The 16,590-nt window shown below is 40.5% G+C and overlaps 1 protein-coding gene across 1 annotated transcript; it reads left to right on the top strand.

Moving 5' to 3' along the window:
* Nucleotides 1–218: 218 nt before the first annotated feature.
* Nucleotides 219–792, top strand: UBL4A (ubiquitin like 4A). The gene has a single exon (XM_028112066.2). The coding sequence runs from the start codon at nt 235–237 to the stop codon at nt 712–714; it is 480 nt and encodes a 159-aa protein (XP_027967867.1). The 5' UTR covers nt 219–234; the 3' UTR covers nt 715–792.
* Nucleotides 793–16,590: the final 15,798 nt, after the last annotated feature.

Raw genomic sequence — 16,590 nt, 5'->3', positions numbered from 1 at the left:
TTTAATAGCATCTTTTGAAGAACAAAAGTTTTTAAATTTTGATGAAGTCTGACTTACGAAGTTTTTAATCTTATTGATCATGCTTGTGGTTGCAGATCCAAAAAAATCTTTGGCTAACCCAAAGTCACCGAGACTTTTTCCTATTTTTTTTTTTTTAGGATTTTTATAGTTTTTGGTTTATGATCCATTTTGAGTTGTGAACTAAATTTTAAAGAGGAGGCCGCCGTGGCCGCCATGCAGCTGACAGTGAAAGTGCTTCAGGGCCGCGAGTGCAGCCTGCAGGTGTCGGAGGACGAGCCGGTGTCCACGCTGAAACATCTGGTTTCTGAGAAGCTCAACATCCCCGTGCGCCAGCAGCGGCTGCTGTTCAAGGGCAAGGCCCTGGCAGATGGGAAAAGACTCTCCGATTACAGCGTTGGGCCCAATTCCAAGCTCAACCTAGTGGTCAAACCTCTGGAGAAGGTGTTACTGGAAGAAAGCACCGCCCGGAGACTGGCCGAGGTCCCACCACCATCCACACCAGCCTGGCAGCTGATCTCCAAAGTCCTGGCCCACCACTTCAGTGCTGCAGATGCCAGCAGAGTCCTGGATCAACTACAGAGGGATTATGAGAGGTCCCTGAACCGCCTGACGCTGGATGACATCAAACGCTTGGCTAACCGCTTTCTGCACCCTGAAGTGACTGAAGCTATGGAGAAGGGGTTCTCCAAATAGGATTCTCAGAGTGTGGGGAGGAGCCCGACCAGGCTACAAGATGCATGTAGCATTAAATGTGTTCTCCTGTTGCAAAAAAAAAAATAAAAAAATTAAAAAAAAAATTTTTTAAAGAGGAAGGAGGAAGATAATAAAATATGTGAGAGCAAAGAAATCGAGGCTGGTGGTTCCAAGGTGTGCTGGGGACAGTAAGGTGACTGGCACGGGTGGAAATCAGACACTATGTTTAATCTGTACTGCAGTCATATGGCTTCCTTTTAGTCCTATGAGCATGCCAAGCTCCTTTGCCTCAAGGCCATGCACATAACATTCTCTGGGCCTAGAATGTGCTTCCCTTTAGATCATTGGCACTGAGCCCAGTCAACCCCGATGTATCCTTTGGCTCACAACTCAAGGATCCCTTACTCAAGCCTTGTCTGACTGTCCCAACCAGGGCTGCCATGTTGCACAACTCCATTTTATGTGGACGGTGCCACCAGAGTGGTGCACAGTCATGATGTTCTTTTCGACTAGCTCAAAAACCTTGTTGTACACTTGTATGACGAACACAACTTTTTCTTTACGGTGCTAATTTCAATTTGTATAGTTGTGTCAGTATTTGATTAAAATCTTTTCTCCCAGTAGACCATAAGCTTCTTGAAGGTAAGGTCCTTGTCTTCTATCTTTATTAATGAATCTCCACTGACTTGCACAGTGCCTGGTACATACTAGATGCCTCATAAATATTTGTTCACGGAAGTAATGACATAGGACATACTAGGACAAGTAGGACATCGATTCCATCTCAGGCCTTTTGGCTTCCTCAGTCTGCATTCTTCCCTTACTACCTAAAAGGTGTCTCTGCTCAAAATACTCTGGAGGCTGCTAAGAACACATTTTGTGTGTATCCTGGTAGAATACTGGGAGGATCTGTTTACTTCCCTTTGTGAGCTTCGGTGGGCTGCTCCATACCGATTGATGTGACTTCTCTACTAGATTGGGAGGGAGGGCTGCCCACTGAGGGAGCTACAAATTCATCTATAAAATGAAGATGCTAATAATATAGGGTTAAAATGAGAGTGCCAGTGAAACTGCCTGGCACATAGTGTCTGATTAATGTTGTTTCTTCTGGACTAAAATAACTGCAGCCTACAGTCATATTAAAAAGTTTGACAATACCAAATATATGGGAGAATGTGGGTCAATAAGGTCTCTATACTGGTGGGAGGGTAATTTGGTATAATACCTTGGCAAAACTAATTTTTCATTGTCTTATAAAATGGAAACTTCATGTACTCTGATCCAGAAAGCCTAGTCCTATGTATATACCCAAATGCAACCACCTCAGTGTTCATGCCCACTCTGACATACATACAAGGGCATTCCTCTATGTCCTATTTGTAAGAACAGTAACAGAAAGGGAATGATAATGGACATTCTCATCTTCCGCCTTATTCCTGACTTGGAGGATGTTTCTTCATTAAGCAGAAGGCTTAATTAATTGAGACATATTTATTTGATTATGTTAAGGGAATATCCATCTCTTTCTATTTGATTAAGAATCTTGCCTAAGAATGTATGTTAAATTTATCAAATACATTACTGGCATCACTCACGGAAATAATATAATTTTTATTCTTAGAATATGATATGGTGAAACATGTCAATAAATTTTTTCTCTATTGATACATTTTGAATTTATGGAATAAACTCCACAAGGTCAGATGTGTTACATGATTATAAGCAGATATTATTTGCTAATATTTCATGAATTTTTAATTAGTATTCATACATCAGTTTGATCGGTACTTGCCTTTTCCTTTTAAATCTTTGCTGGATTTTGGCATCCATATTACCACATTAAAAAGTATTTAGAAGTTTTCCTGGGGCACCTGGGTGGCTCATTTGGTTAAGTTCTGCCTTCGGCTCAGGTCATGATGTCAGGGTCCTGGGATCGAGCTCCAGGTCGGGCTCCCTGCTCAGCAGGATGTCTGCTTCTCCTTCTGCTCCTCCCCCCTGCTTGTGCTCTCGCTTGCTCACTCACTCTCCCTCAAATAAATAAAATCTTTAAAAAAGTAGAAGTTTTCCTGCCTTTCTCATGCTTTAAAACAGTTCAAATAATGTTGGATATATGTGTTATTTAAAGAATTCTTAGAATTCCCCTGTGAAGCCATCTGAGTCTATTACTTTTTTAGTGGGAAGTTGGTGAGAGTGCTATTTGACAGTTTTTCTTATTTCTTCTATAGAAACTGATCTGTTAAGACTTACTGTCTTGCTTAGAGCTGGTTTAGGTAAATGTACTTTGCTAGAGAATTATGCATTTTATCTAACTTTTCAAATTTCACTGTGCAAATTTATTTGCACATAGTTGGTCAAAAAAGTGTATGCAATTATTATAACTTTCTGTAGTTATAGCTCTTATTCTTTTAAAAAAGTTTTATGTGTTTGTGGTTTCTTCCACTTTTCCTGTGGTCTTTTGCTAGATAACAAACCACTTCAAATCCCAGTGGCTTAAAACAACAACGTTTATTTTTTGCTTATGGATCTACAGGTTAGCTGCAGCTCAGCTAAGCTAGGCTGGACCTTAGTGTCCAGGCTCCAGGCTCCAGGCTCCAGTTTTCATTCAATTCCGTTCCATGTGTCTCTCATCCTCTTTGGTCCAGTGGTTTCCTGGGATCATGCTGCACAAGATCAATGGGCCCATGGAAATACATGATGCCTCTTGAGTCATTCAGTGAAGGACTTGTATGCTGTCTTTTAAACCTATGTTTCATCAACCAGCACAAGTCATATGGCCAAACCCAGCATCAGTGATGTGGAAAAACATGCTCTGCCTACTAGAGTTGATGTTACTATAAAGTCACATGGCAAAGTAAGTGGCTATATAATTCTATTACTGAGGGGGCATAAGAATGGAGGACAACAATTTATTCTACCACAGTTCACTCTTTTATCTATTTTTTAAATATCCCTCTTCAATGCAAAATATACTTACTCTTACATAAGGCATGCCAAAGTCTCATCCAGTCATGACATCTGGGATTTCATTTATATTCATTTTGCATTTGGTTCCCCTTGACAGAGAACTGTGAATTTAAAGACAATTATTTTTCCTTATTCACCCGCCATGCAGTGATGGAACAGAGACAGGTTAACTTCTACAAGCACATGCGTTCAGAATGGGGATGAAGAGGAGGTTCATAGCAATACTCAAATCCTATGGGCAATATTGCCTGGTTACTTTATCCTGGGAGTAGAGCATTTGTCTTAGCCTGCACTTTACTCCCTGGAAATAGATCCCCATTTTATTGTTCTCTATGGCTCTTGACTCTACTCTCTGGAAGGTTCTTTCTTGATCATCAAATTTCTTAGCCACCTCTGAAGCAGGCATTGAAGAATATGTTATCTCAGTCTGCTTCCTGCCAGTGGAATGTTGGAGAAAACAAAGTCTTATATCTTATACGGTTATAGTCTTAATCCTGGCTGGCAGCACTTTTGGCAATTCATTAACTTCTAAAAAGGACACAGAATACAGAAACATACACTTATCACAATGTAATAATGCTAGTACATAATTAAAGACAAATGAAAAGGCCTCTATAAGCTGGAAATTTAAAAATTCCCTCTTAACTTCTAGCTCAAAGATTTGAAATCAATACCAAATTTTAGAATATCTAGAAAAAATGATAAGGTATTATTTGTCAGAACCCAGGGATTCCATTAAAGGAGACTCAGTAGATCCTTTCATCTGCATAAAATGGTTCCCATAGTCTATGGATATGGTCTTTGCTTTTCCCAGCGTGCATATAATTAATTCTGGGGAGAGAAGCATATCTGAAAAAGAAGTATAAGTCTGGCTGTCAACACAACAGGGATCAAATATTTAGAAAACTCATGAAGTTTTTGAGAGACATGGATTATAGTTAATGGTCTATGAATATTCGTTCTATGTTTTTTGGTGCATAAATACTAAAAATGCTGTGTCTTCTGTTCCGATTGCCTGTCTTATTCTCAGTGGGTGCTTATTGCCCCCAGGTTCTATCTTGTTTTCAACCTAGTAAACATTGAAATGGTGACCTGCTCCTCTTCTTCTTTCATTTTCATGGTCCTTTATGTATCCTTGAACACATATTCCTACTCGCCTCTGCCTTTGGCTGCTTTCCATCTATTTGGTGGTGTAAAGTTTTCTCTGGCTGGTTTCACTACAAATGGAGCCTGCATTTTTTCTTTCTTATTCTTTCTGTGGCTTTCCAGTGATTCCCCGGAAGAGAAGAAGACATTCTGACTTCAAACCACCATCTTTAAACTGGAAGTTCAACTTTGGAATTGTAAAGACAGGTGGGCTTTATGACAACCTTTTGCAATGTGTTGATGCTAGTTTTGATTAACTAAGACCATTTTCAAGGGCAGCATAATGACCAGTATTGTGATCTTATTGAGAAAAAGAAGGGCATCAAAATAACCATTTCTGGATGTGTTTTCCAAAAAACTACCAGATAATCTCAAAATTGCATATGGAATAGCCCCAAAAAAGTTTTTCTGACATCCTTAACAGTGCTTCAAATGTTCATTCCTCCTGTGATTTTTAAAATGCATTATATAAAAGGAAACTAATATAAATAATACGTGAAAGAATTTCATGCTATTGAAGTAAACTGAAACCAATTTAATGTGAGTGGGTCTTGGTTTGCCTTGTTTAATCAACCTTAGATAGAACTTCAAAGTTTTATACCATGAATGTTAATTTACACTATGAATGCTAGTTGATTAAGTGAGAAGTTTGTGGTAATTTTTTATAGAAATTTAGGTATTAAATTATCATCAAGAATTACTTCTTGATTAAACTGTTGTTATTGGGGAGGAAATAAGATTGGACCTGAGTCATTTTGAATCTAGGAATGTAACTCTGTATAAACATAAGCACTTCCTTTAATTGATGCTGTTTTATTAAAATACCACTTTTTGTACTGGACAAAGAGAACAATATTGAAAAAATACTTATTTTTATTTTTAGAAACATTTATTTGAGAGAGAGAGAGACAGAGAGAGTGAGCAGGAGGAGGGGCCAAGGGAGAGGGAAACAACCAGACTCTCCACTAAGCAGGGAGCCCAATGTGGCACTGAGATCATGACGTGAGCTGAAATCAAGAGTTGGACGCTCAGAAAATAAAATCTTTAAGGAAAAAGGGGGGCGCCTGGGTGGCTCAGTCAATTAAGTGTCTGCCTTCGGCTCAGGTCATGATCCCAGGGTCCTGGGATCAAGTCCCGCATCGGGCTCCCTGCTCAGTGGGGAGTCTGCTTCTCCCTCTGCGTCTGCCCTCCCACCTGTTCGTGCTCTCTCTCTCACGTTCTCTCAAATAAATAAATAAAATCTAAAAAAAAAAGAATTATAAAAAAGAAAAAAAAAAGTTGGACGCTCAACTGACTGAGCCACCCAGGTGCCCCAAGAATTTTTATTTTAAAATGTTTTGATGCTTACCTAGAGTTTTGGTGTGCAAGTTTTCTGGACTTTCTCTGTTTCTTACCAATCAAAGGAGAAAAGTCTTTTTCTTTTTGTGGCTGATAATAGTGTCACATATTTTATTAAAATTATTCTCTGTAATTGGCATCTGTATTTGTTTCACTTGAGGATGCTTCTGCTTACTGTGAGCATAAGTGCAACAAACAAACAGCGTTCAAAACAATAACTGCATCACCAAATCTTAAATGTGGTGGTTTTAAAACATGTACATAAATTCCTTGATACTCCTCCCTTTGAGGGATGGAGCTTAATTTCCTTCCTTTTGAGTGTGGGCTGCACTTAGGTTTACTTCTAATGAATATAATGTGGTGGAAACGATGGTATTTGGATTCCAAGTCTAGGTAAGAAAAATCATTGTGGCTTTTTCCTTGATCTCCCTTGGATCATTCACTCTGAGGGAAGCCAGCTGCCGTATTGTGAAGACACTTGTCCCAGACAATGTTCATGTGGCATGTTCTTCTGACAGTAGCAAGGAACTGATGCCTTCTTCCAACAGCCATGAGTGCACCATCTTGGAAGTAGAGTTTTCAACCCTGTTGCATCTTGAGATGACTGCAGCCCTAGCCAATATCTCGACTGCAACTTCATGAGAGCCTTTGAGCCAGAACCATGTAGCTAAGCGACACTTGAATTCCTGATGCACAGAAACTATGCAATAATAAATGCCTGTTGTTTTAAGCTGGTAAATTTTTGGATAATTTGTTACACAGCAATAGATAGCTAAAATACTCAATGTGACCAATTTCATTCTCTCTATAAGGACAGACTAACAAAGGCTTTGCACCTATATTCCATAGAGTGCAAAGTAACCAGCTTAATATCCATTAATTGTTTGCTTCCATTTCAATTTCCTGGTTTTGTTTTCAAAGATCTTGGTATCCCCTACAACTCTTTAACAGTTGAATCAATACTAAAGAAAAATAGGAAAACTTTAGTATTTTCTGGACTTAGTGGAAGAAAAAGACTGTTTTTGCCCTTTGAAGTGAACCTCTTGTCCAAATAAGGAATATTAGAAGCCTAAGTGGCTTTTGGCAAGAATTTCCAGAAATGGGGTGATTGAAATGGAAACTTTTTAGTTCCCCAGTTCCTAAAAATGCTAATAAATAGAAACCAGCAACAGAAACAACAACAATGACGATGAATCCTGCTGACTCAATTCTACAAAGTATTCCATGTAGACCGTAAGAGGTGTGACTAGGGTAATAGCTGTAACTTGATATAGCAGACCAAGGGCAGTCTCAGGATTTGACACAGTGGACATGGAAAACAAAAAATAAATGACGAAATTAGGGCACAATAGATTAATGGTTACTCTGTCCGGTGTCAGGACCTAAAGCAGGCTGTTAGGCCTGGAGCTTCATGGATTTATAGGCCAACTGACATCTAAACCCATTTTCCTCCAGAAGGAGGTAGGTTTCAGGTGATGAATGTTCAATGATCAATTTTTTCCGTCTCATTTCCACCTTGAAACTGATTGATTACTTTTAGGTACCTTATAGGAGCTCCCCCAAAATATCTCCGCCACTTGAAACACGCCATTTTGAATTTCACTTCAAGAGTCACTGGAAGGGAGGCCCGGTCCCCAAAAGTAAATAACAAGTAAAATTGTTAAATAACAAGTAAAATTGGTTTACTTTGATGGAAGGTCAGAATGTATCATTTAAAAACAGTTTATTTCTCCAGAAAATTTATTGTTCTGCTTTACCTCATAAAACTGTTGTGAGGGAAAAATTAGTACAGGTAATTAGTTCACGGAACAAGCTGTACTTAACGTGGGAGTAAATCATGAAGCTTTTTTCCTCTCTTACTACTGCGTTTCAACAGCTCAATGTTGAGTCTCCTTATATTTTAGTCACATTTTGAGCTGATCTCATTGCTTCCGTAGTCACTTAAAAGCTTTATTTTCATGTATTAATCTTTCAGGTTTTTTTTTTTTTGTTAATCACAATTTTATTACTTTAGTAGGGCTACATTTTGGTTCTTAAAAATTTTTAATGTAAAATATACATAATATATAATTCACCATCTTGACCATTTTTAAGGGTACAATTCAGTAGTATTAAGTACATTCATATTGCTCTGTGACTCTCACTGCCATCTCTCTCCAGAACTCTTTTAATCTTATAAAACTGATGCTTTGTACCCATTAAACAATAACTCCCCATTCCCCCTCCCTCTGGCCCCTGGCAACCACCATTCTATTTTCTGTCTCTATTAGCTTGACTGTTCTGGGTATCTCATATAAGTGGAATCATACAGTATTTGTCTTTTTGTGATTGACGTATTTCACCTTGCATGTCTTTATTTCATCCACGTTGTGGCATGGACCCAAATTTCCTTTCTGAAAGCTGAATACTATCTCATGGTGTGTATACACTACATTTTGTTTATCTATTCATCCGTTGATGGACATTTGTTTTGCTTCCAGCTTTTGGTGATTGTGAATAATGTTGCTATGAACATGGGTGTACAACTATCTCTTCAGTACCCTGCTTCCAGGTCTTTTGGGTACATCCCCAGAAGTGTAATTGCTGAATCATATCATAATTCTATTGGTTTTTTGAGGAACTCCCACTCTGTTCTTTATAGGGGCAACACCATTTTGCATTCCCAATAGCAGTGCACAGGGGTTCCAATTTCTCCACGTCTTTGCCAACACCTGGTATTTTCTGTTATTATTATTTTTTTAACTAGTAATCATCCAAACGAGTGTGAGGTGGTATCTCTTTCTGGTTCAGTTTTTTTTTCACATAGTAAAATACTGAGCCCAATCTGTCTGATGTCAAAACTTCAAGAACACATTCAGCACAAATGCTACTCGATTCCCCACCTCAGCGCCGTCTGGACACAGACTTAGAAATCTGTGAGACGGAAGTGAGGACATATTTGGTTCCTTTGCTTCCTTCTCTTATCTTTCTACTTTCTCCTACACTTTGTAGCTGCACTTTTCACCTCCAGGATTGAACACAGGGGAGGGAGGGTTGGGTGGAGAAGAGCTCAGAACTGCTCCTGATGGCTAAGAAGGAAGCACGGGCTGCAGTGGAGGAGGGTGGCTTCCACCAAAGGTGAGAAGTGAGATGGTGTTTCCCAGTGGACCCCATGGAAAGTAAGCAGGGTTTTTTTTAAGTTATCTTGAAAGGCCCCATTCTAGAGATCTGCCTGGTAGGGCTAGGTGATTGTAATTGAGAGAGTCCTATGGAATAGTCTTATTGGAAGTAGGTGCTAAATTATTATCTTCTTCTATAAGCAGGAGGGATTTCAAGAGGCTAGTCAGGTACCGGTCAATAGTAAGTCCCCAATGGAGGGACCCCAAAGGGCATTTGGGCATAGGCCACCCGTGAGAGGACACCAGAACCAGGTTTTTTTTTTTTAAATTTTCTTGTTATGTTAATCACCATACATTACATCATTAGTTTTTGAGTTAGTGTTCCATGATTCATTGTGTATAACACCCAGTGCTCCATGCACAACGTGCCCTCTTTAATACCCACCACCGGGCTAACCCATCCTCCCACCCCCCTCCCCTCTAGAACCCTCAGTTTGTTTTTCAGAGTCCATTGTCTCTCATGGTTCGTCTCCCCCTCCGATTTCCCCCCCTTCATTCTTCCCCTCCTGCTATCTTCTTCTTTTTCTTCTTTTTTTTAACATATGTTGCATTACTTGTTTCAGAGGTACAGATCTGTGATTCAACAGTCTTGCACAATTCACAGCACTCACCATAGCACATACCCTCCCCAATGTCTATCACCCAGCCACCCCATCCCCCCCACCCCCCACCACTCCACAGAACCAGGTTATATCAGCACTAGTCAGGTAAAGCCTTATCTGCTCCTTCCCAGTCCCTGGGACTGTTGGACAACCACAGTTAGAGGCAGATGGTGAATGAAGAAGAAGGTGGAATGGAAGAAGGTCATGCTTCACTCTCCTCTTGCCCTAAATGGTTTCTTCAGTCTGAGTCAAGCCTGAGCTTCGGTAAGAGAAGAAGATTGAAGCTTTGATTTAAAACTGGACTGGACTTTTTAATATATCAAAGTGGGATATTTGTTCATACCTGAGAGTGACTTGAACATTGTTATCTGACTGATAATTAATTGGCTAGGAGTGTGGTGGAGTAGCATAACTGAGAGTCCTGGGTGGGAGCAAAATAAAGTAGCTTTGCCTGCTTGCACTCTTCTGAATCCAGCTTATTCTTAGTCAAAACAAAACAAAACAAAACCAGGGGCACTGGTTGGCTCAGTTGGTAGAGCATGTGACTCTTGATCTCGGGGTCATGAGTTCAAGTCCCACATTGGACATAGAGATTACTTAAAACAAAAACAAAAAAACAGAACAGTACCTGACACATAATAAGTGCTCAATAAATGTTGTATGCTATCATTGTCATCTTCAGTATTGTTCTTACCTACTTAATTCAGATCCTGTGGTGAAGAATCAGTCATGGAAAAGGCAGGATGGGGGACAGGGGAAGGGGCAGTCCTGAGACTCACAGAGGCTGTTTTCACAGCAGTTAAAGTTACTCTGTTAAGGTACAGATAATACCTGGTAATTCCCATTTTCTGTTTAATAAAAGATCCCCAATTAATAATTAGTTTGGCTTCAGTACTAATTTCCTCTTGGTTACACTGAAGTAATGAGGTGGTTCAGATATATTACTAAATCAAACTCTGGAGGTATGGGGGAGCAGAGGGAGAAATGGCCAGTTGAAGTATCTCTTATATTTTCAAGTGTCATGATATGATTGTAATATAAATTGTAATAATAAAGAAGGGCAGGGGTCAGAACAAACTTTCTCAGCCTCCAGGAATCCTTGAGAAGCTGTAACATTCAGAGCAGACAAGGTTATTGCTGCATTTATGAAGCGCGCCTGTTCCAAACTGAATATGACTTTCAACCAAATGTGCAACAGGAGAGCAGATTAAGTGCCCATTAACTATCCTTCCTGGGCATTACTTAGCACTGATAATGAACTTTTGTTGTTGTTGCTGTTAATAAGCTTTCTATTTTTTTAAGATTTTATTTTATTTGAGAGAGGGAGAGGATGCAAGCTTGGGGAGGGACAGACAGAGAGGGACAAGCAGACTCCATGCTGAGCATGGAGCCCGATGCGGAACTCGATCTCCTGACCCTGAGATCATGACCTGAGCTGAAATCAAGAGTCAGATGCTTAACTGACTGAGTCATTCAGGCACCCCAATAATCTCTTTATTTTAGAACAGTTTTAGGTTTACAGAATTACTGAATAGATAGTACAGAGAGCTTCCATATGCCCAGCAGCCACTTTCTTCTATTATTAACGTCTTACCTTAGTATGTACATTTGTTACAAATGAACCAGTATTAATACATTATTAACTAAAATCCATACTTTATTCCTATTTCCTGCATTATATCGTAATGTCATTGTACTGACCCAGGAGCACATCCAGGATGCTATATTACATTTAGTGGTTGTGTTTCCTTAGGCTGCTATTGGTTTTGACAGTTTCTCAGACTTATCTTGTATTTGACAACATTGACAATTTTGAGGAACAAAAATACTTGTCAAGTATATTGTAGTATGCCTCTCAGTTGGGAGTCCTCATGTTTTTCTCATGTTTAGACTGTGGTTCTGCGTTCTGGGTTGGATAACCACAGAAATAAAGTGTCATCCTCGTCACATTGTATCAAGGGTCCATACTATCAACATGCCCTAACTTTTGATGTTGATGTTCATCACCTGGCTGAGTAGTGTTTATCACGTTTCTTTGCTGTGAAGTTACTCCTTTTTCCTCCCCTTCTGCATACTGTACTCTCTGGAAAGAAGTCAGTTTGTGTAATCCACATTTAATGGCTTCACCTCTTTGAGAACTGAGATCTACATAAATTATTTGGGATACTTCTGCATGGGAGATTTGTTTCTTGTCCCACATTTGTTTTTATTTATATCAGTATGAATTCAGTATTTAGTAGCTGACATTATAATACTGATGATACTATATCAATATTATATGTTCGTTTATAATCCCATACCATATTGTGTATATTGTTGCCCTAATTGTGCTAGCTTTGAGCATTGCGAGCTCTTTTAGTTGGCTCCTGTGTCCCTTTGACAGTCCCGCATCATTGTGAATGTTGTTGTTTGTTTACTTGTTTTAGCCTTGCCTTACTCTCTGGAACTACAAGATGCTCCAGGCTCTTCTTGTATGTTTCCAGCCCCAGTTCTAGAATCAGCCATTTCTCCAATGAGCCCTGGTTCCTTTTACTGGAGATGGTACTAGAAACAATGAACTGGATGTTAGGTGTGCTTGTTGCTACTGGCATGGCTTAGCTTCTAGATCCTCTTATGTAACAGATAAATATTTCCATATGTAACCATCTTTATCTGTATTAAGCTAGACAGGAGTTTATACTGTTGTCTCCAGCTCAATCCATTACCACATGGATCAATCTAAACGTCTCCCTTTGCTTATTTGTAATCTCTCACTCCAATAATGAGAAACCTCATTCCCATCATCATCTGACATTTACTTAATTATTAAATTACTGGGCACATGTGTAGTGGTTTCAGAATTGCTAATCAATCCATACTCTTTTGGGAAGGACCTTTATCAACTAGACCACAAGGCTTAGGTACAGTTTCTTTTGCCCTTTGTCTTACAGACTCTTCATTTCCAATGTTGTTTAGGCCAGCACCTTATTCCCATACTCCCTTCCCTGAAGCTGTTCCACACATCTATAATACAGCTAGATTCTTTTTTTTTTCTTAAAAATTTTATTTATTTATTTGACAGAGAGAGCATGCGCGCACAAGCGGGGGAGCAGCAGAGGGAGGGAGAAGCAGGGTCCCCGCTGAACAGGGAGTCCAACGTGGGTGGGGCTCGATCCCAGGACCCTGGGATCATGACCTGAGCTGAAGGCAGATGCTTAACCAACTGAGCCACCCGGGTGCCCCAATACAGCTAGATTCTTTTGTCACATTCTCCAAACCAATTTATCACAGAGTAAGGGCGCAACCAAAGGTAGTTATCGTTAACACATTTTCAATGGTTGCTTGATATTCATGGTTCCAGAGACCATGATTTACTTAGACAACTGGATATTGCTAAATATTTAGCCAATTGTCTTTTATTAGATAATTGCCTGTTATTGGACTGTTTATATCAATAATATGCTTATAAATCTTTGTGTACACTCACTGTTTCATTATGGGAAATTTCCAGAGATGATTAAATCTCCAAATTAAAGAACATGAACGTGTTTAAGGCCTGTAATATTTCCAGTTACTCTCTGAATAATGAAAACTGCCAGAATGAAAAAAAAAAAAGCTGGAAAGACGGAGAATTATAACTTATTTATTAATTTTTAGAAGATTTATTTATTAGAGAGCACATGCGTGTGCATGTAGTGGGGGGATGGGCAGAGGGAGATAGAGACAGATACTCAAGCAGACTCCCCGCTGAGCACAGAGCCCATCACGGGGCTCGATTCCATGACCCTGAGATCATCATGACCTGAGCTGAAATCAAGACTCGGACACCTGACCAACTGAGCCACCTAGGCGCCCTGAGAATTATAATTTAAAAGTTGTTTTTGGGGGTGCCTGGTTGGCTCAGTCAGTTAAGCATCTGCCTTAGGCTCAGGTCATGATCTTGGGGCCCTGGGATGGAGCCCCGAGTTGGGCTCCCTGCTTGGCGGGGAGTCTGCTTCTCCCTCTCTCTCTGCTTCCCCCCGCCACTCATGCTGTCTCTCTCTCCCTCAAATAAATAAATAAAATCTTTAAAAAAAAGTTTGTCTTTCAATTTGACATAAAAATATATCTTTTACTATATTATGTAAGGCTGAGAATTTTTTTACCATTTATATTTATTAATTCTTTTATTGTCTGTCATGCCCCTTACCTATTTTTCTTTTGGGTGTAAACTTTTTCAGATGCTCTCCGTTGTGTAGATGTTCAGCTGAGCTTGAGACCTGGTGCTTCGTTTGTAGTAAATCACTGACTTCCTCCCTGGCATTAGTAACACTGAACGTTTCTGCTTAATAGGACTTCCCGAGAGAGCCTGTTTTCTGAATGCAGACAGTGCAGAAGGGAGTCCCTCCCCCACTACTGTTCTGTGAGAGTCCAGCCCAAGAGACTCTTCGCCGTCTGCTCACAGACACAGGACTTAATTCCCCAATAACTGTAATTATCAGGGAATTACAGCAGCGGCCTTTCTATTTCTCTTCAAAGTGCTGTTAAAATTTGAAGATGTTCCTCATGTAATCATCCTCTTGGAATATGGTTTCATAACTCTTCAGAAGGAGTGAGGCTTCATATGGTATGTAACCAGTAATGTGTCTGTGTGCACAGAGGAAGTTTCTTCTTGTCAACCTCTGCAAAGAAGAATGCATCTTCAAGAAGACTGATCACCTGAGAAGGAATGCTTCTAAACCCGAGACTTGATAATGAATCTATCAAAAATTCTGTCTTGGGCTGAGTCAAGAGACTTCTATTTCTGAGTCAGATCATGGAGTCTGCCATTCTTAGGGTTCTCGAGGTTTTATTTTTGCAGCTTTGGTTTTCCACGTGGGAGCCTTGAACATTGTAGCAGACAGTGTGAGAGAATGGACCAACCACCAGGGGCTGGCTCATGGGGGCAGATGGTCTACTGCCACCCAGCGGGACAATCTTGGACAAGTTACCTAACTTTTCTGAGTTTCGGTAAAGATGGTTGGAGGGGTAGATGAGGGAATGGGGCAGGGTGATTTCTTAACCTCCAAAAACTCTTTTGGTTTCATATCCAATCTGAGCTGGTCTTACGGTCACCTATTGCAGAATTGGCAAGTACCAGATAGGCCCAGTCTTAAGGCTACAACTGTATTGCTAACCTTCTTTAGCTCCTGGGAAAAGTCAACTCCACCCTCCAGATTCCTCCCTTTTCATAAATGGAGTCAGAGGCAAGGTACCAGCGGCCATGTAGCTTACAGCCGACTTTTCTCTTCAACCCTTCACATTCTTTCTTGTTAAATTTAGCAATCCTTTCTGCTTTCCTTTAAAGAAGCTGTAAAAACCATTCTTACCCTCAAACTCAAATTACTCCTTGAACGAGAAAGTCATCCAGAATTTGGAATTGCAATATTTTTCAAGGATTTAAATGCAAAGCAGAGTCACCCAAAGGCTACTTCATCATATTTTCATTCTATTTCATTTAGTGCTAATTTAAAACAGAAACCTGTGGAGCAGTACAGAGGAGATGGCTCTAAATCCAGGAGGTAAAAGCCTGGGAAAGCAAATAAGGTCTCTCTCTTCCTTCTCTTGATGGCTCGCCCCCTTCCTCCCACCCCTTCTGCCATCCCCTTCACAATGGAGCCGGTGCCGGCTGCCTGCTTCCCAGATTCAATCAAAGGCATCAGCAGGATGCAGCATCTGCAGGTGTAGATGAGGGCGATAGCCGAGGGTGTCAGAGAGAGATTTATCAGCGTCCTCAACCACATGCTCTTCACTTGGCTCATTGGTCGCCAGTGCTTTTCATTTTCTGTTTGCTCCCTCCTCTTCAGATGCTCCAAGAACACTGAAACTTCTTTGGAATTTCGGGCACAGCAGAGAATTTTTTTGGCATGCATATGAGAACTGGTGAGACAGATGATGTATGCCTGGCTCTGTGTGGCTGCACTTGCCGGCCCTCCAGGGCTGATGCTGTAAGACTTCATGCAAACAATGATTTCTCACAAGAAACCAGAGGGCAGGGAATCAAACCAGGCAAAGCTCACGGTCCAGCTAGTCAATGTGATGTTCAGAGGTCCTGCCAGGCAGCTTTAAGGACCAGCCAAACACGAGGCGGGTGATGCCTTTAATTTGATCTCATATGATGTTTTCAAAATGAGAACCAGAAAGGCAAGAGGGGACCAAACCTCCTTGGCCAATGATGAGTGAGAAAACATCCCCAGTTTGACACAAACGGAATAGAGTTCCACCCTTGCTTTTCCAGCATTCTCACTGCTCAGATGGTCTGATTTGCTGGTAGAGATGCTAAGCTCTTGACTCTGTGTAGTTTTCAAGTTTTTAAAACATAGAAATGATTGAAAATGTCAGGGGAACAGGAAGCAGGATTTTGAGAAGCCCCCTTTTGTCCCCTCAGGGTCACCTGCAATCCTTGGAGAGGGGTGCTTGGGGGGGATGGAATGTTCCATTCCACTGGCATTTTAGGATTGCTCCCTAATGACCTGGGTTTGCTAGACCCATGGGGACCATGGTTACCAAGATAGGACCAAGTGAGATCTTTGGGGTAACAAAAGCATGGTGCGCTGGGAATTCAGAACATCTGGAATCTCACCAACCCCTACTGCCAACAAGCCTATGATCCCCAGAAAACCCACATCCCGTCCCTGGACATCTGATTCCTCATATGTAAAATAGGAACT

This window comes from Eumetopias jubatus, unplaced genomic scaffold (assembly GCF_037043125.1).
Source record: "Eumetopias jubatus isolate StellerSeaLion01/CBP00866 unplaced genomic scaffold, mEumJub1_p1.0 scaffold_3, whole genome shotgun sequence".
NCBI lineage: Eukaryota > Metazoa > Chordata > Mammalia > Carnivora > Otariidae > Eumetopias > Eumetopias jubatus.
This window is presented reverse-complemented; position numbering and strand designations above follow the sequence as displayed.